Below are 26,289 nucleotides of genomic sequence, written 5' to 3'. Positions count from 1 at the left end.
ATGCCGGTGAAGTGAGTTGTTGTTTAAAGTTCTTTTTATCTCAGAAGATGTACAAATGAAAACACTTGAGTCTCCATGAGTCTCGATGTTGCGTTTCTTTCATTTATTATAAATATGTTAATTGTTGTCTTCCCTCCTCATTTATACTGTTTCTCCTTTCTCAACTGATTTTTCCTTCTTTTCTAAAATCTGTCCACAGTGCATGTGTTTACAGTTAATTCTTTATATTTACTAAGATAAGGCAAGGTTACAAAGTGGAGAAAACCCACTCTATGTGAGGCTCTCCCAAATTATTCCATGTTCAGGTTAAAGACCTAAGATATACACGATCCTAGCAAAAATTATTCGCTGTTGCAACATGGACTGAGAAACTTGAACACAGATATATCTGTTGATAAGGCAGCAGCTGTCACTTCCTGAAGCACCGGGCTCCTTGTGTGAATCTCCCGCTTGCTAATTGAGTGTGGAGAGCTCAGTTGCTGGAGCCCACATTTTTTTTAATGGAATACAACAGGTTCTAGCGGGCACCATTAGCAAGATAACTGGTAGCTTTCACACAGTTCCTATCCGGCCTGACTCTACTCTGGACAGGTAATATGAGGACTGCTGGCCTTGATGGCACTCACATAAGGAAGGAAATCAGCCCAAACCCCATGAAATGCTAAGTGTGATTCTGGTTCCAGATACACAAGTGAAATCTTCATGGCAAGTCATACACACACACGTTACCCTGACCACGCATCACAATTTTACAGGAAATATATGCACACACACAAAGGAGACGAGCTGGACAAAAGCTGTGTAAAGTTGCAACTAAAACACAAATAAAAGAGAAAAAAAAGACAAGAGAGACAGAAAGGAAAGAGGGAGGGAGGGAAATGTACAATGTCCATTTATTTACGGTACCACATGTCAAGTAAGTTCAACCCAGTCAGTATGTTCTGAAGCCAGCCACCCTCTTTATCCCCCAATTTTAATTCAATAGATTTTTCTTAACATTGGTATAGTTACATTTCCAAAAATTTAAAACCTATATGTCAGTCACATCTAAAATAAGAAAGGTCCTATTTTGGTTTGACAGCATACAAACTGAAGAATCACTGTCTTCTGAAAAACTTTCTATTGAGTAGAAATTAAAATTTAACTATGTAGAGGAAATATTTGCTGTGACAGGTAATAAATCCTATTATAGGATTTATTTGACACATTATATATGTTCCAAAATGTGAACAAAGTATACAAGTATATGTCTATTGACTCATCTATGCCAAGAAGAATTGTGAAAAGAGTTTGTGTATTTGAAGCACAAAAATACACCTGTGTTTGAACTCTAACTGCCTATTAATATATATGTGATATTACACCAGTTATTAACATCCCTTCTTCTTACTCATCGGGAAGTGAAGTGAAGTGAAGTCGCTCAGTCGTGCCCGACTCTTTGTGACCCCATGGACAGTAGCCTGCACCAAGCTCCTCCATTCATGGGATTTTCTAGGCAAGAGTACTGGAGTCAGTTGCCATTTCCTTCTCCAGGGACTCTTCCCGATCCAGGGATCGAACCCAGGTCTCCCACATTGTAGACAGACGCTTTACATTGTAGACAGACGCTTTACCATCTGAGCCACCAGGGAAGTCCCTCATTGGTAACATGGGATTAAAACAGACTGTCATTTTCAAGATTAAATAAGGTAAAGTATGTGACATGTTTAGCACAATATGATATAGACTGTAAACATTTGGTACATTGTTATGCATTTTTGTGCTATTATAAAAATTGTCTTTCAGTTTATTCACATATAACAATAAATTACTCTTCTGCAGAATTACATATAATCAATCCCCAATTTTTTATTTGGACAGCAAATTAATATTGTTTCTTAAAATAATGAATCTGAAAAGCATTGCCTTACAATGCATTCTATCAGGTTTGAAACTGATCCTTTAAGTCAAATTTGAACTCTTAGAAAAGAGTGAGCTGAGGGCATTCCAGGCACACACAGCAGTGGGTATTTATTCAGAGGGCTGAAGGACAACTTTTTTTCCTTTATAACATCCTAGTATCTCTAATTTTATTATCACTAATATTCTATACCTATAGAATACCTACAATATTTTAGTATAATCTAATTCAAAGCATAAGGAATTTTCTTTTGTTCTTGGTTCTACACCAGCTCAAAGACTTTGCTCTGCTCGCTTTTTCCTGTTTTTACTGTTTCCCTACCTTTATGATGATAATAAGAATAGCTACCACTCATTTGAATAATTCCATTCTAAAAAGACTCTTTTACATTCCAGCACGTCACTGAATATTCCTTTTGCTTTTGGCTTAAGCATATTCTGGCTCTCCCTAAAGGACATGGTTTGCTTTGATGCCTTCAAAATGGATGTTGTCCATTCCCTATAGTTTCACTCACTTGGGGTGACCGAGAGGTCCCTGGTTTGTTGCTCCTCTTTCCCCACCCAAAACACACTTTGAAGCTAATAAAATTCAGCTACACCTTTACTAACCTTCTCATCACTGTCATCTACTAGCATCTTAAAAGTCATTGCACTTCTTCCACTGAAGGCTTTAATGCCTGCCACTGTTTGGGGCTTGGCCATTCAGTCATTATTTGTTTATACGTCCAAGAAACATTTCTCAAACCAGACACACTGCTCTCTGTGCTGGACAATAATTTTTTTTTTTTTTTCCTGTCATTGTAAAACTTACAAACAAATGGGGGAGTACATATTCATCCCTGAATGATTCTGCCTAGAGTCTACTTCTCAGGGTTTTCTTTGATGGCTGTTCCTTATTTAAAATGAATGTACTTTGCAGCCAGACTGGAGATCAAATCTCCTCTCTGCCCTCTTCATTAACACACATTCCACAGGCACTAAGGAGAAATTTGAGTGCCACGCTAAGCACCAAATTTCAATCTACAAATACAGACAACATTTTAAACACATGCATTTTAAGTGATCATATGATAATTTTAACACCAGGGAAGCCTGGCGTGCTGCAGTCCATGGGGTCGCAAAAAGTCGGACACAACTGAGAGAATGAACTGAACTGATAGGATTCCTAAAATTTGATAAAAGAACTAATGTTGGACTCATATGAGATATAACATGATCATTCTAGAGTAACAGTTTTTATAGTGCACACAAGCTCTTCTACGTAAAATTAGATCTTATATAGGGTCCCATTCTCCATTTACGAAAGATGAGAACTGAAAATGCCCATTTGAATGAAAGAACACCATTTCAAAATGGCTTCACGGGAAACCTTGCATCCCCAAGATTTAGTAGATCAAGGGAGAAAGGAAAATCAGTTGCCTGTCATTGAGGAAAAAGTAAAAGAAATGGCAGATAGGAAATCCAAGTACTGGGAGATATCAGCATGTGTTCCCTGTCACCCAGCCTCCCTTTGTGGCCTCTGAGTACAGACATTACCATCTGAAAATATAAGTACAGCAGCAGAGAGAAGAGCAATGCAAACTGGGGCGAACCACACAAAGTAATAGAATGTAAAAGCATAGGGACTGCATGACCCTAGCAGATTTAAGATTAGTCACCTTGATATGCAAATATAAATTTTATAAGAATGACTGGATGTGAGACTATCAATCTTTTTAATAGAAACCTTCAATTAGATCATTCCTTTCCATAGCTAATAAGTAATTTGCACATCACAGCTACATCATCCAAGATTTTTCTTCTGGGTAGCAGCTGCTTTCTATGGATGGGGGCTTATTTCATTAGGATCTTTGCTTATTAAGGGGAATAATGCATGATATATTTACATCTCAGAAAGTTTATGTTGGAAATTTGATTTATTATTTCTACATCACATCCCCCAAAGTATACCTTCTTCAGAAGACTTAAGTCAATAAATTTTTTGACTGCTTTGGAAAAGATATTACTCTGTCCTGATAGATACCTAGATTTAAATAAATCAACCCAGATGGAAGCATACCTTTAAAGAGAAATGAAAGCTGTCTCAAAATGGGGTAAAGACTCCTTAAAATACTATAAATAAACATTTTCAAGATCATTCCACATTAAAAATCTTTAAAACTGTAAAGAAACTTAAGATGCATAATTATGAAATGGACAATTTTGTATTCTGTGAAAACTTAGAAAATAGTTCTTTCATCACTATTGCTATCATGATAACTCTTCAGGAACAGGCTAGTGTAACCCACATAAATTAACAATTAATATAGTTGAGATTAAATTCACTAGGTTCCACAGAGCAATGAGCAATCTCTCTTGTACCTTCATTAGAAATCAAGAATTTGCAAGTATGATCAATACTGTTGGTTAGAATAGTAAATAATTTGCTGGTGTCAAATCACATTCCCCTTTCTTTGCTATTGCTGTCCACTGTAGAAGATATTATATAATCCTTGTTGACCTTTTGTAGCTTAATTAGTGATGCAAAGCTCATTTAAATTATATAATTCAACGAATACACATAACTCAAATATTATTATAGATTACAGAAGAAAAAGATCACAATGCTATTGTCAAGGGTAGATGTTGTTTCCACAGGTCACCAACTACAGAAACAATGGCGTGGTCTGAAAATATGGACACACTTTTAACCAATCAAGGTAAGATCCAGACGATAACAGGCCTAAAAATGCAAGGATTAAAATTAAATCAGTAAATTCTGAAAAACTGTAGACATGTTATAAACAATGAGTTTGATCAATATGTGAAGTATAAAATTCTCCAAAGTCTTACAAAACTTATACAGGCCCAAAGTTTAAATGGAATTAGGTTGAGTCTAAATGAAGACAAGATTATAGAAATTACAGACATTAAAAGAACAAGAAAATTCCAAATAGAAAGGAAGTGATAAAGTTGTCTTAGTCTCATTATCATTTGATGTATATCAAATACTGGATTGCATAGCTATCCCTTCTCCAGGGAATCTTCCCAACCCAGCAATCGAACCTAGGTCTGCCACATTGCAGGTAGATTCTTTACCATCTGAGCCACCACAGAGCTCGGGAATACTGGAATGGGTAGCCTATCCCTTCTCCAGGGGATCTTCCCAAAGCAGTAGAATCAGGGTCTCCTGCATCGTAGGCAGATTCTTTACCAGCTGAGCTACCAGGGAAGCCAGTCTCATTATCATTTGATATATATCATAACTATTATTGTTGCAAATTAAAGCATACAAACTATTGAAAAGTTGCAAATTTAAATAAATCATTTGCTTCTTCAGGCTAAAATAAAGTATGTATTCCAACTGAGTTATTCTTACTTTAGAGAATACAAAAACATATTTGAATATATATAAATATGTACATTGTGGATATATACTTGTAATTAAAATCATGGCTTAATAAAGTAAGTTTGGTCAATTATAAATAAAACATCCCAGAATTTAATACAAAACAGTCATATACAAAGATATCTAGAATTCTGCTTTTGCTGTACATAAACCTGCTTTACAGCATTTCTGTCCCATACAGGATAGAAATGATGCTACAAGAGACATACACAGAAAATATTTAAATGTAGTGCTTGTTCTAATCAAATGGCATTTCCACTTGAAATTTATAAAGTAAATATCAGAATATTAGAAATGCTTGAAACATGATAAATCTGAATATGTTCTTCATGGCTGGTTTTTTTTTTTTTTTCCATAAAAAACAATTTGATTTAGATGAAATTGCACTATCATTTTATGAGTCTTAAATAACTAATTCCTAAAGTATAGACAGAAGATCCTGGTGGGCTACAGTCCATGGGGCTGCAGAGTCTGACATGACCAAGCACACACGCGCACATACTTTGGGCTTCCCAGGTGACACAGTGGTAAGCAATCTGTCTGCCAATGAAGGAGACACAAGAGTCTCAGGTTCGATCCCTGGGTAGGGAAGAACCCCTGGAGGAAGAAATGACAAATTCTGCGGACAGAGGAGCCTAGCAGGCTACAGTCCATGGGGTTGCAAAGAGTCGGACACCACACACACAAAGCACAGACATAAAATAACCCGACAAAACCCTAGAGTCCAACTAAGAACACGTATTAGAGCTATACGGAATTTCACTTCGGTAAGTTTCAAACGCATGTTTCTTTTTTCCTTAAATACATGACAAGCGGGACAGGTCAGGTTTGCTAACACCGTGGGGAAGGTGTCTCTGCAGTGGGGGATTGGCTGCGGCAGTAGTGCAGACAGAGGCATGAAGGTTATAGATGAAGGCAGACGCACCCCCCTGCAGATCTCCCGGGATTTTGTACCTCATGCCCACAGAAAGTACAAAAGTCATAGATTCATCTGCAAAGCTGCTTGGATTTTGCTTTTCTAAAACCAGAAAAATATCTCCCATGCTTTTCAATGCTTTAAACAGATGACCCACCATATTACCTACTTGTTTTGTGACTTGATGATACGCCTTGCACATACTGAGCAGAGATATTAGTGTGGTTTCTGCCACCTGCTCCTGACACATTCCACTCCTCAGCCCCCATCACACCTACCCATAACTATTCCCCCACACAGAGGGACCCTCAGATAATATATGGTTGCCACTGTGGTTATTCTAAAGTCACTTGACGACCTGTGAACTTTCAAATTGTATGTATATAATAGATGAGTGATTCAATGACGGTCTCTGCAAGGAAGAGATAACTAGCCCCAGTGTACCTGTTTATTCTATTTCTGTGTGTCCAAACAGCAACGGGAGGAGAAAAGGAGGGGTGACTGTTAGCTCAATGTCGCTCTTCATGAATATGGCAGGAAGGGAGAGAATAATAATATTTTTAGATCTCTAACTTCCCATCTCACTGGGATGTATTTAGATAACCCATATTGCAAAATACTTTCATATCCCTTAATGACACATATATAAAATAGTGCCAGACATGCTTCTACAATATTCTTTCAGTATTATCAAAGTATATACTTTATTATGTAAAATAGAGTTTTTGAGTATAAGTTCTATTTAGATCTCTCGAATTCATCGTTTGGATCAAACTCACGGAAAAATTTAATTGTGTTACTAAGAGGATTTTTATAACCCAAATTTGTGTCACAGAAGCTTCTCTAATGTATTTTCTAAACACAAGACATGTGCAATTGAATTTTATAGTGCTCACATATTAACAACATTCACACTCTACAATATTTATACTGAGAATTTTAATTGGTATCTGATCATCTTTTGCAATGACCTATTATTTCAACTCTACTTCGAATCATTTAAAAAAATTGTTATATTTAGTTTTAATCCAGGGCTTCTAGATAACTACCCTGTTCCATGAAGACCTCTTCTACTGTCTATACGAACCTTCACTTTCCTTCTAACCTGCAGCAACCAACAAACAACTAACTTAGGCCCCTTTCCACACATGTTTCTCTGATACTTACTTTTTTGCTAGTCAATTTCTCCCTACTTCGCAACCTGAAGGGTCAGCCCTCTAGCACATAGTTAGGGAGGAGTGGTTTTGAGCCAGGCTGAGGGGCCCCCTCGGCAGGTGTAGGAGAAAACCACCAACGTATTGGAAGGCAAATCCTCTGAAGGACAAACGTGCCAATGAGTGTTTCTTCCTCCAAGACACACAGTCTCACTACGAGCAGACCATGTCATAGGAAGGTGCCGACTGAAACTGACACAAACTGAAAGGACTGCTTAGTTCAGGCAACTGCAGGAATTTGATAATAATCTTTCTAACCTGGTACCTCAGTAGAGGCCCACTCTTAACCATCCTTGGCTGCAAAAGATTTAGAAACGTTGCCTTCTCAAAGGAGTTCTAGGTATGCCAAAGAAGATTCTGAGGCACATTTTATATGAGGAAACTAGAGAAAAGAGTCTAAACAGATGATCAGAAACTTAAACATTTATGAACAGGAATAATAAATGTTTAAATGTGGCTGAAAATAAGACAGTGAGAAGAGCTGGAATGTATGGGAATCCTAGAATTTTTGGCTGTTATTCAATTTTTTTAACTGCTAATATTAGAAAAATAGATTGAATATTTTACATCAATGACTACTGATCCAAAATCAAGCTTTCTAAAGTTAAAGACTAAAATGTATAAATGCTATATTTAGAAGGATGATAAATATTTGCCACTGAATCCTCAAATGCTTTCACTAAGCAATGTATACAGTTGGTCACATGATTGCACTGTGTGATGCACAAACATTTTCCTCATGTATTTTATAGCTGGTCTGGATGCTTTTCGAACATTCCTAAAATCAGAGTTTAGTGAAGAAAATGTTGAGTTCTGGCTTGCCTGTGAAGACTTTAAGAAAACAGAAAGTGCAGAAAAAATTGCTTCCAAAGCCAGGATGATTTATTCTGAATTCATTGAAGCCAATGCCCCCAAAGAGGTGAGTGAAATATTCCACAACAGTGAATATTTATCCACTTATCCACTAACACATCTGCTCCCAATTGAAAGACACTAAGTCCACCTCAAGGGAAATTAAATTGTCACCATGTCTTCAAACAGAAGATGTCCGTAAATTTGAACAGAAGTTCCTTATGGTGATCCTCTGGCACTGATTCACTAAATAGTTTCTAGCACTCTCTATGTGTTTCAGTGTTTCTATTTTCTGAGCACAACAAGCAGGCTCTTAAAAAACAGTCTAATGTCCCAAATTAAACAGCTCTACAGAAATCCTACTTAAGCATGCTTCTGGATTTCAAATTCATTTTCCTTTTTCCTTTTGTAAGCACAGGGGTCAATTAGGAATAGAACTCTTGAATACAATTTTTAAAATAAAAAAAGATACATACGTGAAGATAAAACCTACTAACCAACAGTACAAATTCGTAATATTTAATGTTCTGGAGACCCACATCACTGCAAATAATAATGCCTTACCTTCTCAAAGAGGGGGCTGCCTGACTTTATTTCCTTGATGGCTGTTGGGCTGCACCCCGCAGGCTTGCAGAGACATCCATGGTTCAGTGAACGGGGCGGGGGAGGGGGCTTACACGTCTGAAGTAGGGTCCCGGAGCCACACCCCATGGTTTGGGGTGGACGGTGGAAGGGACATGGAGGCAGACTTTGCTGCAGGGGATGGGGAGGAATGGGAAGGCTACTAGTTAACGGGGAAATGACTGGCATCAGGTTGGCTCTTGGGTTACCAGGGAAACCAGCAGAGGGTCAGGGCCCTCTGAGCACCTTCTTGGGGCAGAGGTCTTCCCGTATTAAACTATCAAAGGGAGTCATTCTGTCCTAAAGATTAAAGCAGTCATTAACTGGGCCTGAGGGGCAAACATACAGATGTTTACTGACTAAGGTCCATCCTGTGAGTGGGCTGTGGGGAACCAGGAACTGCTCCAGGGGCAGGAAGTGGACAGGGAGTGAGCAAACAGCCATCCTGCATGGTCAGATCACCATGGTGAAAATGAGCCACGGCTATGCAGGCAGCCTGGTCCTACAACAGTAAAAATGAGCCACAGGTATGTCTCAAGTGGTCAGATTCCACCTGTGCTGCATTAAGATCAGGAAAATAGAAAAGGCCTTACAGGAAAACGTGGAAGGACTTTGAGAAGAGCCCCTCAAAAATGCTTTATGTGTATACCATCTCATTTATAATTGATTTAATTTCCAGAACCAAATGATGATCATCTCTGCTGCATCCCCTTAATGTTTAACTTCAAACTATTTACAATTTTAAACTGCTGCAATCCCGCACTGATTATAACATCTAAGCAGAGAGCTTTAACGCCTAAGCAGAAAACGGGAATCTATCTTAAGCCACTAGCACCGAACGTAAAGCACCCAGGTCATCTCTCCCTACAGAGTTGAAATACTGATACCCTCCCAAGTGACAGCTACTATATGTTCTAATCCATGAGAAGTTATTGTACTAATGAGGACAGAGGACAGCAAAGATGAAATGCAAACATTTTTTAAAATCTGTGGCATAAAGTTGCTGTATCAATAGTTCAAGTTTTAGATGGACATTAATTACGGAAGCATATGTTGGTATAGTAAAATTTTGCTAACATATGAACCACTGAAGCTTAGAGTGGAATTCAAAGGGGGAAAGAAAAAGTAACTTAACTCCTGTGGAGCTATTTCAACATTCATTTCCCAGTCACTATCTAAGAATCAATAAATGAGTCCAGAAAAATTTAAATGTAGCGTATAAGATTTGTCAAGTTGATTAATGTGTCATTCCCTAAAAGTCTTTGAAATCAACTCTAAAGGTAATCTATTTATTGTGATATTGGTTTGAAAGCCAGATTTATTTTTCTTCATGAATCTGTCTGCTTAATGATTATTTTAAGTTTGTCAAATATTATATATGAAAAATATTACATTAATACCAAAGAAATGTAATCTCTTAATTACAGCTGAACTCAAAGTTATATAATAAATTATCAATTTGGATTAAATAGTTTTATTTTCCTAATCTTTCCTGCCAAAATAAATTAATATGGTAATAATTTAAAAGAATAGTACAGTTACTGTTTTAGGATACAAAGCTTTCAAACATTTTATAATTTGTCCATCTAGTTAATTTTATAGCTGTTTTACAAATCATGAATTATATTGTCTCAAACTGTCTAAAAATATTATTATTGGATATGACAAAATTCTCATTGAAGATGAAGTGTATATATACAATTGAAACTGCCATCATCTTTCCTATTATATGCCATTAATTATTTCCAATTCAAATTAACTAAAGGGCATTTGTCTCTTACATACCAATTTCAGTCTTTAGCATCAACTGTATATTATATAAGTATTAGTATGAGTCATTAAATGGAAATTTTTTAAGAGTCTGTTCCCACAATGAAGAATCTGTTCCCACAATGAAGTCACACAGTAGAAGGGGAGATTGACATGTGATAAAACCAGTCAAATACACAATAGGCAACTAGTAAGTTGAATCATTTAAAGCTTGGTATTAGCAGTGTGCGGAAGAGCAATGAAGTCTATCCAGAGATTTACAGGATGGATTTGTAGGGTGGTTCATGTATGAAAACTACATCATATTTATCAAGAGAGCAAATGAAAAAAGTATTTCAGACTGAGGGCACAGTGTACAGCGTAGATGTACACAACTCCCTAGAGTTTTCCAGAAATCACAAGCATTTTGATATCACTAATGAGAAGCAGTGGGATAAGGCTGGACAGGCAGTGATAAAGATAAAGAGAGGGTGGGAAGTAACCTAGATTTATCTAGTAGGCAGACTTCACAGGACAATGTGATATATCTGATATGGAGGTTAGAAAATACCATTTTCATAAGTAGAAAATTAATGAGAGAATGAGATTCATATGAAAGCATTCTTCATTTTTCAATATTCAATTACAGTTGTAAAAGTGTCTTGCATAAAGAAATCAAAATTATAACCAATTTCCTTGGTAGAAAACCCTAAAATAGAGAACAATGACAAGGTCACATCATCCAAATGTCTATTAAGTCCCATTTACTTTCTTTTCAACTTTTCATGTCTTTATTTCTTCATCTGTAAAATTTCTAGCATGACAATAATTTTTAATTGATGCAATTAGACAATTTACCATCAGACTATTTACTAACAATCCCTCTCTATAAATGGATGTTACTAATGGTTCTTCGTTTCCTATTCTAATAGGCAAAACTGCACAGAAAAACTGAACTTTCAGGTCTCTATGAGAGATGATAATTGCAGGAAACTTTATGCCTTCTCCCTTAGAGTTTTGCCATCTTTCTGGTTTTCTACAATAATTGTGTGATGTAGTAGAAAATCTAAAGGTTAGAGATACAGACTCAAGTCTTGTAATCTTGTGTTGACCTATTTCATCCCTCTAAGCCTCAGTTTCCTCATCTAAAAATGTAGCTGTGAAAATGGACACAGCAATCATATAGGACAGATGAAAATGGTGAATGAGACTGCATATCTAGGGTTTGCAACAGGCAGAACAGTCTTTAAGAAATTTTAATTCCTTTTTTTCTTTACACAAGTCACTATAAGTGCTACTGACTCTACCCCAAAACATTAACTAACTTCTAAGACCATCTGAGAACAAGCCACTTTGAATGACTTGATAAATGTATACATAAAAGTGAAAGTGTTAGTCACTCAGTTGTATCCGACTCTTTGCAACCCCAGGAACTATAGCCTGCCAGGCTTCTCTGTCCACGGTATTCTCCGGGCAAGAATACTGGAGTGGGTAGCCATTCCCTTCTCCAGGGGATCTTCCTGACCCAGGGATTGAACCTGGGTCTCCTACACCAAAGGCAGATTCTTTACCTCTCAGGTATGAGCCACCAAGTAAGCCCCTAAATGTGTATGTATGATAAAAAAAAAAAAAAAAAAAATGTAAGTGAAGTCACTGTAGTCCCTTCACCCAGGCTACCTCCTCCCTCCATGGGATTCTCCAGGCAAGAGTACTGGAGTGGGTTGCCATTTCCTTCTCCAGGATATATATATATATTATATATTATACATATATATATTACATTTGTGTATATATATATATATATATATATGAACACAAATTAGAAAAGCATGTTAGCAAATCATGAGTTTCAGGTAGAAATATCTACTAATTGAATAGATTATACCTAGATACTTTCAGAAGATATTGCAAGGGGAAATAAAAGTGTGAGTCAGATATTTCTGACTAAGTAGTCTGAAAATGAGAAAATTACTAGATAAGCAATATATATTTTAAAGTGTCCTTACTCCGCACACTGTAAGAACTCGAATGTGGCAAAGAAAAAAAATTCTTAACCTTGTATTTATTCTTCCTTCAATTTGGACCATTAATTTCATAATATTTAAAAAATTTCAAACAATGTTATTTGGTTTCAGAAGAATGTAAATCTTAAAAGAAATTAACATAGTATGAGCCATCCGGGAAACCCAAGATACTGACATATTTTAAAATTTTATGTTTTATTTCTGTCATTTATGAATTATGTTTGTTTCATCTCTTATATTAATAAGAAAATTAGTCAAGATGGAAAATATGTGATTAAAGAGAAAATTGTTTATGTTGATTGTCATTCTGTGAGAATGGAAAGTTTTCTAAATCATACCACACTGTAATGTTTAAAACTTATATAAATTCAAATTCAAATTATGACCAATCTGGGAGCAAATACATTGGCAATGTTTTAAGTAAAAAAAAAAAAAAAATTTCATTCTTAAATGTATTTATTAACTGTGAAGACATCATAACCCATAAAAGAGGAGAAACTATCATCATAAAGGAAAAGAATCTTAATGCGTTATGCAGGACAATTTTAAAATATCTGTCTGGATGTTTTGCTTTTAATTTTTATTGTAGCACAGTGTTATTTGGTGACTCTTATTTCATATCAATAAATGCTTATTCTGTGCCTACAATTAACCACCATAAGATGAATTCCTTCCATGGAAGGGAAGTTGGGTCTAAGTAAGAGAACACGTAATAAACACAGAAGTACAATGCAATGTGTTGTGTAAATGAGGTAGCTTGATAAGGAAATGCAAGGAAATAGCATAGATTGAAACTATGGTTTGGCTCAAAAGAAACAATCAGTCTAGCTGGGTTAAAAAATTAGATTTCTAGAACCAGGAAAAAATAGCAAAGCAACAAATGATTAAGTGGAAAATTTTTAAAAACAGATGAAATTGTTTGCATTATATCTTTTTTTAGGATTTTTATTTTTCTTTCCTGTTTCTTTTGGTGGGGGCCACATAATGCGGCATGCAGGATCTTAGTTCCCTGACCAGGTATCAAATCTGTGCCCTGCGCACTGGGCGTGTAGAGCCTTAACCACTGGACCACCAGGGAATTCTTTGTTGTTCAGTTGCTCAGTCATGTCCCAATTTTTGCAACCCAATGGACTGCAGCATGTCAGGCTTCCCTGTCCTTCATTATCTCCTGGAGTTTGCTAAAACTCATGTCCATTGAGTCAGTGATGCCATCCAACCATCTCATTCTCTGTCATTCCCTTCTCCTTCTGCCTTCAATCTTTCACACCATCAGGGACTTTTCCAATGAGTCAGCTCTTTGCAACTGGTGGCCCAAGGACTGGAACTTCAGCTTCAGTCCTTCCAATGAATATTCAGGGTTGACTAGTCTAATCTCCTTGCTGTCTAAGGGACTCAAGAGTTTTCTCTAACACCACAGCTCGAAAGCATCAATTCTTTGGTGCTCAGCCTTCTTTATGGTCCAACTTTCACATCCGTACTTGACTACTGGAAAAACCATAGCTTTGACTAGATGGACCTTTGTCAGCAAAGTGATGTCTCTGCTCTTTAATATGCTGTCTAGGTTTATTATAGCTTTTCTTCCAAGGAGCAAGCATCTTAATTTTATGGCTACAGTCACCATCTGCAGTGATTTTGGTGCCCAAGAAAATAAAGTCTGTCATTGTTTCCAGTTTCTCCCCATCTATTTGCCATGAAGTGTTGGGATCGGATGCCATGATCATCGTTTTTGGAATGTTGAGTTTAAGCCAGCTTTTCCACTCTCCTCTTTCACTCTCATCAAGAGGCTCTTCAGTTCCTCTTCGCTTTCTGCCCTAAGGGTGGTATCATCTGCATATCCGAGGTTATTGATAGTTCTCCCAGCAATCTTTCTTCCAGCCTGTGCTTCATCCAGCCTGGCATTTCGCATGATGTACTCTGCACATAAGTTCAATCAGCAGGGTGACAGTATAAAGCCTTGATGTACTCCTTTCCCAATTTTGAACCAGTGCATTGTTCCATGTCTGGTTCTAAAGGGACATTGTTATAATGATTCTTGATGGTCAGGGAAGTCCTTGTATTATATCTAAAAGATGACAATGATTGAATAGTACTGAGGCAGGATATGAGATAAGGCCTTTATTTTATGATTTGATTTCTTCATTTATTTTTGGCTGTGCTGGATCTTCCTTCACTTCTGTACAGGCTTTTCTCTCGTTTTGCCGTGATGGGGCCTACTCTCTAGCTGTGGTGTGTGGGCTGCTCACTGTGGCGGCTTCTCTTGCTGCGGAGCACAGGCTGGATGTCATGTGGGTTTCAGCACTTGCTGTGCAGGAGCTTAGTTTCTCTGAGGCACGAAGAATCTCCCCAGATCATGGATCAAACCTGTCTCCTGCATTGGCAGGAGGATTATTTACCTCCGAGCCACCAGGGAAACCATGCCTTTATTTTAAATAAGGTTAATTTTGAGAATTCCTTGGCGGTCCAGTGGTTAGGACTCTGCACTCTCACTGCTGAGGCCTTGGGGTTGGAGCTCTGATCAGGGAACTAAAATCCCACAAGCCACACGGTACACCTCCCACAAAAATAAGATTAGTTTTATAATCCTGAGGGAAAAGATAGACCTCTGAATTCTTGACAGAGAGAACCCCATGGCACTATAGGCATTTCTTGATATTCTCAAAATGCCAGTTCTGTATCCTCCATTTTATATTCTTATTTTCTCAAAATGGTAAAGAATCTGCCTGGATTCAATCCCTGGGTTGGGAAGATCTCCTAGAGAAGGGAAAGGCAACCCACTCTAGTATTCTTGCCTGGAGAATCCCATGGACAGAGGAGCTTGGTGAGTTACAGTCCATGGGGTCGCAAAGGGCTGGGCACAACTGAGCAACTCACACTTTTCTCTTTGCATTTGTAAGTGTTACTTCCCAATGAGCTGATGCTATTTTGAGTCTTGATCCTGACCCACAAGTTGCTGCTTGTCAACAGTGCCCCCAAACTGTAGAATCATCACCACATATAATGTTTGCTTATTTATTAATTTCCTAAGTTTTTGTACACTAATCAATAGTTAGTGGTCTGTTACGTACCAAGCACCATGCTGATGCAGCTACGAAAAAAGACAGAGTCTCTGAATAAATAAAGCTAACCATCTTGGTGGGAAGACTCTAGTTTTTAAAAAAAAAAAAATAGAATAAACTTTAATGGATGTTGTGATACGGAAATACAGGTGATGTGGTCACTGCGACTGGAAAAATCCAAGTCTAAGGGATCAGGAAATGTGTCTCAAAGGAAGCAATTAGTGAGCTTTGATCAGAGATGTGAAGGAAATAAGACAAAATGGAAGGATGGAAGGATGATAGGAGAGGAAACGGAAGAAGGGCACCAGCCGGTGCCTAGAAGGCTGGCCAGTAGAGGAAGAAGCCTGGTTCTGGGTGCCTCCAAGCATAAGTGGAGCCAAGAGCATCTTCTGAATCCTAGTGATTTCTGCACTCTGTCTTAGGCACTACAATCACCCACCTTGTACAGGTGAAAAATGAACTGAGGCTTAGAGAGAAAAATGATGAGTGCTGCAGTCATTAAGATACACAGATCATGAGGAGGGAGGTCTTCTGCCCCTGCTTTTACATTTTAATTTCCTTCCTCTAGATCTACTACTGATTTTAAATGTTCATGACACAGCCTGGGAGCCTCGACGTTTACGCTAAAGGTGAAAGCAGAAAACGATCTCATCACATAGAGTCTATCTTCCTTTCTGTCAGAAGCTGGATTTCTCTTCTCATATTCTCTCTATTTTGTATAACTTCTTAAACTGTAAAGCAAAAAAAAAGTGGCAGAAATCTCATTTAATAGCCTGCAGTATCATTCTGGCCCTCTGAAAAAATGACTGCTGCGTTTCAACTCTAAAACAAAATGCTCTTTGAATTTGCACACATCCCTGTGCCGCTTAATCTTGAATTAGTGTGTTGGGGTTCATCCAGGAAACCTGTCCATCTTATTCTCTGTCACCTGCTCCAGATAGCACTTGCTGCTTACATCTATTTTTAGCAATCCGTATCCGTCAAGCTTTCATACATTGATTGCATACGTTTGATTTTTTTTTTCATTTCTCTTGTCCAATTTAAGGTGTCAGTGCTGCCTCCCAACTCATGTCATTTATTTCTGTCTTTAAAACCAACTGTGACAAAGGATACACTCCTGTGCAGAATGGATTCCCTCTCAACGTTATAAACTTGGCTATTCTCAACTTTCATAGTAACCCTTGAGAATACACCTCAGGATATTCATGTGCTTTTAATGATGCCAAAAACGAAGTAATACTAGAGGTGTTAGTGGTGATTAAACAGAATTATGTAGCCAAAAACATGATTATAGGCAACTTTAATTTGAATAGTAATTTTTAAGCGCTGCTGTGAATGAGGTTAAGGAGGCTGCCTGCCCCATTTGAGTAAGGCGCTTTCCATATGCATGCGCACACTCTTTGCATAATGACCATCTCCTGCTACACTATACATTCTAAATGAGGGAAAGGCAATCTCATTTGAATGTGAGAGCTTGACTGAAAACTTTTCATTCAAATTATGTAAAAATATATAAAGCACAGTCTAGGGTCACGGGAAAGCCAAAAGGTAGTTTCAAATGCATTCTTCCTGCTAAAATAATTTGTTGGAAGCCAAAAGAAGTTAAAACTGCTGTCATCGAAAAGAGGAATTGGCTTGCATAACTTGCAGTTATCAAAATCACCTGAGCATTAAAATATCCCCAGCTCATTATAATAAAATCGCTTTTTAAACAACAATGCAAACCAGAGGCACTCATTTTAATGCAATGGATTGTTGTCAATGTCAGCTGTGTCAAGGCCTTTTCAAAAATGACAGGATTTAAAAGTCGCTAAACAGTTGCAATGACATCTCAGCTGTCATTCTGTGAGAATCACAAGCCTATGTCTTGTTTTCTGAGATTGGCAGTGCGGCAGTCTCAGAGAGCTAAGATAATTCGTGACCTTTGGAAAAATAAGCAAATTAAATGTCTTTCTCAGCGTCCTTGAAACTTGAGTGTATCCATAGAAACAAAATGCAAGTGACTATTCCCATGAGTAAATAATATAGATATAACCCTCTTCATTTCATCAATCGATATGCCATTCAGCCCCTGCTCTGGACCTACTAATCTGAGCAGCTCAGCTGAGTCTAAGCTTCCCCCAAGGCCCAAGCAGCTCAGGACGGCCTCAGGTCCACACAGTTGAGAGGCCTGCATCTCTCGAGGGTTACCTCCATCAGGGTACCTGCCTTCAATCTACTCCAATCTCAATATCTCCTCTGTGCTTACTTTTTGAGATAGAAATTGATACAACAACTTCACCAAAAATCAAACCTGAGATGAGTGCACAACTGGAGGTGCATTTGGCAGACATGAACCTCAAAGTGATCACATTAAAGGAATGTATGTTTCAAAATATATGCTAGGCTGAATATTTTCACTTTTGTCTTGATACTAAAATTTCAGGGGACTCAAGAAGAAAAGACAGGGCGCTGTGGGCAGACTACACTCAAACTTTATTCAGACCGACTCCTTGGGACCATTTAATGACACGTATCACCCTCTTTTTACTGAAATATTAACTTCAGTTGGCTTCCTGTACTTAATTTCTTCCTCTCTTGCTGACAATTCTTTGCCAATTTCTTTTACTGTTCCTACCTATAGCCCAGCACATACTATCTTGAGAGGAGGTGGCTGTCATCTATTTTTTGCCTGCATTTACTCCCCGGGGGATTTCTTCCAGTCTCGGGCTCTAAAAGGGCATCTCAAACTTCGCTACAAATCTGAGTCCTTATTTCCTCCTCAAACTTTTTTTCTGAGTCTCTCTGTCTCAGTGAAGGGCAACTCCATTCTTTTTGCTCTGGCTGAATAATTGATACTCATCCTTGGTTCTTCTCTTCAGCGCCATATCCAATCCTTTGACACTTTGTCATCTCATTCTTCAGACTATTTCTAAAATCCAGCCATTCCAAAAAATGTTGTTGCTTATCCCAGTTCATAAATATTCAGTTGCAGGCTTCATCTATTCTACAATCTAAGTTCCTCTGAAATCTATACATTGCCCTCCATTCTCTGTGAAATGATGCAGCCTAATCCTCCATGACTAACCACAAGAATTTCTGGTATGACTTACTAATTTTTCTGCCCTTTATCTACAACTAGTCATTATATCACATAGCAGCCAGTAATATGTTTTTTCAAGCACATGTGTTTACATTAGTACCTTACTTAAAATTATTCTTGCTGCTTTCAAGTTAATTAAAAATTATTTAAGAAGACCTACAAAAGTCTATGTGATATGGACCTGCATGCCTCTTCAGGCTGTTGCCCCTTTCTCTCTGAAAACCTACTGGGCTTTTTCCAGTTTTCCCTCCATGGCCAGGTGCCTTCCATAATCTTCTAAACTCATAACAATATCTTGATGATCAGTTTACAACCTTATTTCTTTCAGAAAGACTTTTTTTTTTTAAAGAAGGTAGCTTCTTCCCTTTGGATTATTTTCTCAAAATCTGTCTTCTTGTTTGACTCTCAACTTAAATATTTTTATATGATCAGATCTTAGCACAATTCCTAAGTACCCATTCAATGAAATAATTTAAATGAATAAATTACAGAAATTTACTATAAAACAACCACTTTTTCCGATGAGGTCTTTTTTTATTAAAGAAAAATAGGGACAATAATACTATCCATCTTATTGGTATGTGTATGTGACATACCGTAGCCATATAAAGACTTAGCACAACAGTATTAATATTTGATGAATATTAACTATTATTATTTACAGTTAAAGTACTCTTCTTTAAATATCCTTAGGATTCTTTTAGAGATATGTCATTGCTTAAATATTTTGAAACAGGAGGTGATAAAGTCACCAAGGAAAATAATCCAGGGAGAGAAGACTGGGCACGGAACTGAGATGATGCATGACTCCTCTGCTCGTATGTTGAGGGACAGGTAGAGAAAAAAGAATCAGGGAAACAAATAGGGAAAGATAGAAGACAGGTTAATTCCATGCCACAAACTACTGAATTCCCTTTGTAGTGACTAACTTTCTCCTCTGATTATCAGACTGAATACTTAACATTCACAGAAGCCACTGTGTCCAAACCTGTTTAAGCAAGAAATCAAATTTCTTAGGATTTTTAAGTCAAAATAATGTATGGTGATAACGAAAGTATAGTGACACTCTTTCTGTAATCAAGGAAGGGTTCTTGGAGGAAATTCAACTTCAGCTAAATCATAAAGGGTTGAGGATAATCTGTACAGAATAAAGTTGTGCAGGAGAGAGGGATTTTAGATGGTAACGCAGAATAAACAAGAGCTTTAGAAAGAAAATTAACTCAGAACAGAAAGTAGATGAACTTCTGTTCATCTCTGGATGTCACCAAAGATAAGTAGGAGGTAATTTCATAACAACATTTGAAGTCCAGGTATGAGGAAGCTCAAATGCAAGGGTAAGGTATTTAAATTTTATATTATAGATACTAATGGTTGTCAACTGAACATTCATACAATGAAAGTGATATTTTGGTGAAATTGGCATAGTAATGCTGTCCACTGTGTGTACAAGGGGAGGGAACAACTAAGAGAAAAATTCCATGGTTCAAGATATTATGTTATACAAGATTAAACTGGAGAGATAGGAGTGGATTTAGAAAAGGGAGAGGAACCAGAGATCAAATTGCTAACATCCATTGGGACATAGGAAAAAACAAGAGAGTTCCAGAAAAACATCTACTTCTGCTTTATTGAAAATGCCAAAGCCTTGGACTGTGTGGCTCACAACAAACTGTGGAAAATTCGTAAAGAGATGAGAATACCAGACCACCTTACTTGCCTCTTGAGAAATTTGTACACAGATCAAGAAGCAACAGTTAGAAACAGACATGGAACAATAGACTGGTTCCAAATCAGGAAAGGAGTACATCAAGGCTATATATTGTCACCCTGCTTATTTAACTTAGATGCAGAGTACATCATGTGAAATGCTGGGCTCGATGAAGCACAAGCTGGAATTAAAATTGCTGGGAGAAATATCAATAACTCCAGATATGCAGATGACACCAACCTTATGGCAAAAAGCAAAGAACTAAAGAGCCCCTTGATGAAACTGAAAGAGGAGAGTGAAAAAGTTGGCTTAAAACTCAGCATTCAAAAAACTAATATCATGGCATCCAGTCCCATCACTTCACGGCAAATAGATGGGGAAACAATGGAAACAGTGACAGACTTTATTTCCTTGGGCTCCAAAATCACTGCAGATGGTGACTGCAACCATGAAATTAAAAGATGCTTGCTCCTTGGAAGAAAAGCTATGACCAACCTAGACAGCATATTAAAAAGCAGAGACATTACTTTGCCAGCAAAGGTCCGTCCAGTCAAAGCTGTTTTTTCCAGTAGTCATGTATGGATGTGAGAATTGGAATATAAAGAAAGCTGAGCACCATTGATGCTTTTAAACTGTGGTGTTGGAGAAGACTCTTGAGAGTCCCTTGGACTGCAAGGAGATCCAACCAGTCAATCCTAAAGGAAATCAACCCTAAATATTGATTGGAAGGACTGATGCTGAAGCTGAAGCTCCAATACTTTGGCCACATGATGTGAAGAACTGACTCATTTGAAAAGACCCTGATGCTGGGAAAGATTGAAGGCAGGAGGAGAAGGGGATGACAGAGGATGAGATGGTTAGATGGCATCACCGACTCGATGGACATGAGTTTGAGTGAGCTCTGGGAGTTGGTGAAGGACAGGGAAGCCTGGGGTGCTGCAGTCTATGGGGTCACAAAGAGTCAGACACGACTGAGGACTGAACTGAAGGAGTGAGAAATAAAAAAGGCATTGTGAAATTACAAAAGAAAAGGTGAATAAGGAAAGTTCTATATACAGATAGATAGAGAAAGAGAGAGATCACAGGGAAAAAAGATTTGTCAGAGATGATTCTTAAGTTTCCAGCTGGAACAACTTGGAGAAAAATAATGACATTTATAAAAACAGGTGGGTGTGATATTTTGTCACTGACATTAAAATGAATTGCCAAGACACATCTTCCTAAGTCTACTTATTATCTCCTGGGAACAGTGTCTCTGCTCATCACTTAGATATCTATAGCTGATGTTGGCAGCTTATTGGTAGGAAAACAGGCAAATCAGAAAAGTGAGAGGGGCAAGTCAGAAGTACAAACTTAGTATATTTGAACAAATAATATTAATTATCAGTAATATACTGAAATGAATAGTTCTGTTTAAAATGCTACCATGATTTTTAACAAATGTAGAAGCTTTTTTCACTTTATTTACATGACACACATGTATTGAATCCTTACACTGTGCAAGGCATAGTGAGAGATAGGCAAAATGTAAATATAATGTAAGTAACACAAAGTCCCTTCACAGGTCAGAAAAGGTAAACCTTACAAGGTAGATGTTATTTGAATGTAACTTTAAGGACATAAGAGCTTCCCTGGTAGCTCAGATGATAGAGTCTTCTTCCAAAGCAGGAAACACAGGTTCCATCCCTCAGTTGGGAAGATCCCCTGGAGAAGAGAATGGCTACCCACTCCAGTATTCTTGCCTGGAGAATTCCATGGACAGAGGTGACAGTTCACAGGGGTCACAAAGAGTCGGACGCAACAGAGCGACTCACTTTAAAGACATAAAAGACTGTGAAAGACTTAGATGAGGAGTGGGTTTCAGCTAGCCTGGGGTGGTCAGGGAAAATATTCATTGGTAACAATGTACATGAATTTGAACAAATTCTGGGAGAAGACAGAGAAGCCTGGCATACTGCAGTCCAGGGAGTTGCAAAGATTCAGAAGCTACTTAGCGACTGAACAACAGCAACAAAATATAAGAAATTTGAGGGTAAGAGTCTACCTTGGTGGTGACACAGGGCACACAGAGAGGAGAAAGAGTATATAGGTTTGGACCATATTGTATCGGGCATGAATGCCAAGCTCAGGGCTTTGGGCATTTTAAATAGGGAATAAAGAGCTATTACAGATGTTCTGTTCTGAATAAAATAATAAGGCAGCACTCTGCACATACTGTCCCTGCTATCAGTGAAAATTCACCCAATGAATGAATGCCTAAAGGAGTTATCTTGGTATGTTTACCATTATGGCAGATATAAAGTTAAATTGCAGATGACACCATTGAAGAATTAACAGCACATTTAAAGAGGAAATGGGCAATCCATATTCTCATACCCTAGCAACACAAAATAGGATATGAAAAAGATTCCACTATATGTTGAGAAACCCCTACAGAATCTTGATAATACCCACTATTCTTTATTCCCACTATGGGAATCAGGAACTATACCAGATTCATGGCGTGATACCATGTCATCTCCTTGTTCAAAAACCCTTCTGTATCTTCCCACTGCTTTTAGCAGAAAGTCCTTTACCACAGAAGATAAATCCTACAAGACTTGACCTGTACCTCCTCTCCCAGTCTCCGCACAGGAACTTTATCCCCCACCACACAAACACAGAGGCTCTTCAGAACATCACCAATTCGTTCTTGCCTTTGGGACTCTGAATTTTATTTATTTATTTTTTTTTGGCCAGAAACCTTCTTCCTCAGATTCTTAGAGAACTGGTTCCTTCTCATTCTTCAAGTGTAAATCTAAAATAACACTGTAGAGAAAATATATAGTACTTTCTCCAAATATAGAAAGCATCCGGCACATAACAGACTCATCAATATTTGTGTAATCAATGATTATATGGATTATCTCACTTTAATTCTTATAACAACTCAATCAAGAATGACTGGGCTTAAAGATGAAAAATAGCTTGGTCACCCACGTCACCAAGGTCATAAACATCAGAGTACAGATTGGAAAACTATCCTATAATATTATCACTACTCCACACCATCTTTCTGGGTAAAGAAGCAGAAACTGATTACAGATTTTGAAGCCTTGGAGGATTTTGCAGAATTTCATCTGGAACTTTGATGCAGGACCTAAGAGGATGATCAAAGAAATAAAAACAAGATGTAATCTGAATCCCCAAGTAGCTGAAATGCTTAAGAAAGAAAATATCAGTGAGCAAATAGTGGCCTTTGATGATTCTTTTCAAAATATTTTTTTTTTCTTTTTACTAGAATAATAATACTGAAATAATTTGATATTACTTATCTCATTTAGCCCATAAAAGACTTCTAGATGTTATTATTATCCTTTTTTAACATTATAGAAATAGAAAGTTGAAGGAAACTGTAAAACTTGCTTTACTCATGTGAACAGCAAGTAAGTAGCTAAAAAATTTGATTGAAGGTCTGTCTGCCTATCTTTTAACTTCAATTCAATGAACATAAATTATCATTTATAGTTTTTCACCAGATCCCCAATTTTTAGCATTTTGAAGTCCCCCTCATTTTGCCAAGAGACATAATTCTATGCAACAAATAATTTTGACTGCCTATTATAGCAGCAGCAGCACCTGCCTTTGGTGAGCTTTGAGTTTTAAGATTCACATCTCTTTGATAATTCACGAATATTTTCAGTTTAAGTGAAAAAACTTGGATGTGAAATTTTCTGCTTCTCAGAAAGTATCCTGGAAATGGGTAGAACTGGACAAGAATTTCCATGAGGTTTGGGGCATTTGTGTATTTGCAGGTGTGTTGTGTTGCAATGTGGGGAGATTGGAACTCTCCTGCACTGCTGTGAAAGGGTAAAATGGTGTAGTCAGTTTTGGAAAACAATTTTTCCTCTAACAGTTAAATAAGAGTTACCAGATGACCCAGGATTTCCATTTCTAGGTATATATCTAAGAAAAACATGTCTGCACAAAAACTTGTACACAAATGCTTATAGCAGAGTTATTTATAATAGCTAAAAAGTAGAAAGAACGCAAGTGTCCATCAATGAATTAATGAATGGATATACAAAATCTGGATATCCATACAATAGACTATTAATTGACTATAAAAGGAATGACGGACTGATCCATGCTAAAGCTAGGATGAGCCTTGGAAACATTAGTGAAGCCAGTCTCAAGAGCCTGCATAATAAGTGTTTCAGTTCATGTGAAAGTCTGGAATAGGGAAAGCTATAGAAACAAAAGTATTAATATAGATTAGTATAGAACCGGTGGAGAAGGAAATGGCAACCCACTCCAGTATTCTTGCCTGGAGAATCCCAGGGACAGAGGAGCCTAGTGGGCTGCTGTCTATGGGGTCGCACAGAGTCGGACACGACTGAAGCAACTTAGCATAACTTAGCATGTGTTGCAATATAATAGATCTCTATTGAACCTTGCTGAGAATGCTTACTTGTGGTAGTCCTAAGGGGCAAGAATGTACATACACACATCTGCACGTGTGTATGTACGTTCCATAGGAGGCGTAGTATTCTGTGAACAGGGGTAGAGTGTTAGTTGGTTCATTTTGGCAAACAAAAAGAAACACAATGGATGAAAAGCAACATTATGAGAATCAATACCGGGAGCTATGGAGAACGGGAATGTGCTGGTGAAGACCAGTTTAGTAAATTCTCATTACTGCTCTGCCTATAGAAGAACATTTCAGGTATTAAGGCCCAAGTACTAGAAAGAAAGAAAAGATGGTAAGCAGGAAGAATGTGAAGTCATAAAAAAATCTTATCTGCATCTCCTTTGTAATTTTTTATAATCTCAAAATAAGGTTTGACCTCTGTTTGCTGTCAGTGCCAACCCTCTCAACCTACGTACAGTAATTAAACCAAGCATGTGTTCTGCATTTCAGAAAATGAAAGTGTAACCTTTCTGTTGTTTTGCATAAGATTAACTTTAAAAACAATTCAAATCATATGTGGCTCTCCCATCTGTATAGACCATGCAGTCTTTATTAAACTAGTCTAATGAGTTGCAATTTATTTCCACAGATTAACATTGACTTCAGTACCAGGGACCTCATCTCAAAGAATATTGCAGAACCAACTCTCAAATGTTTTGATGAAGCTCAGAAGTTAATCTATAGTCTGATGGCCAAGGATTCTTTTCCTCGATTTCTAAAGTCAGAAATTTATAAGAAACTGGTAAATAGCAAAGAGATTGGAAATCATAAAAAATGGCTCCCTTTCTTGTAAAGAAGGTAAATAACAAGCTAACAATCAGATTATAATTTGGGGGGAAAGAAGTGATAGGATAGATCAGCTCAATCGATAAACTTCAAGGCTAAAATATTTTAAATATACAAACACAAGTTTTTTTTTAGGATTTAGAAAACATGCTTTACTTCAGTAGAAAAATATGTTATATCTGAAGCCTGAATGTTTAAGTCACTTGTTTAGAATGTGTTTCTTTTATCAGGTACTTTAAAATCTCTTACTGGGAGAGTACAAAGCAAGTTTATGGAGCTGTAATACACTCTTAAACCATAAGTGGGTAATCTCATGACATTATAAATTCAGGAAACTATATATCTTCATGCTGCTGCATGGGAGACTGTTTAGCATCATACAGATGATTTTAAATACCATTTGCATTGTTCAAAACTTCACTTTTGTAAAAAGAGAAATTCTGAATCAAAACACAACCCTTCATTTAGTATATCAACTATTTCTTTGCAACCAGGATCTGGTACATAATGATGCAGTGGTTATCTAAACTGCTATGGCCGTCAG

At 37.4% G+C, this 26,289-nt stretch overlaps 1 protein-coding gene across 1 annotated transcript; it reads left to right on the top strand.

The window, feature by feature from the left end:
• On the top strand, nt 1-25,752 carry RGS21 (regulator of G-protein signaling 21). The gene is made up of 4 exons (XM_005690463.2): nt 1-11; nt 4,522-4,598; nt 8,170-8,336; nt 25,549-25,752. The coding sequence occupies exons 1-4, from the start codon at nt 1-3 to the stop codon at nt 25,750-25,752; spliced, it is 459 nt and encodes a 152-aa protein (XP_005690520.2).

This window comes from Capra hircus, chromosome 16 (genome assembly GCF_001704415.2).
Source record: "Capra hircus breed San Clemente chromosome 16, ASM170441v1, whole genome shotgun sequence".
Taxonomy (NCBI): Eukaryota; Metazoa; Chordata; class Mammalia; order Artiodactyla; family Bovidae; genus Capra; species Capra hircus.
Note: the sequence above shows the minus strand (reverse complement) of the source record. Positions and strands in the feature narration are given on the sequence as shown.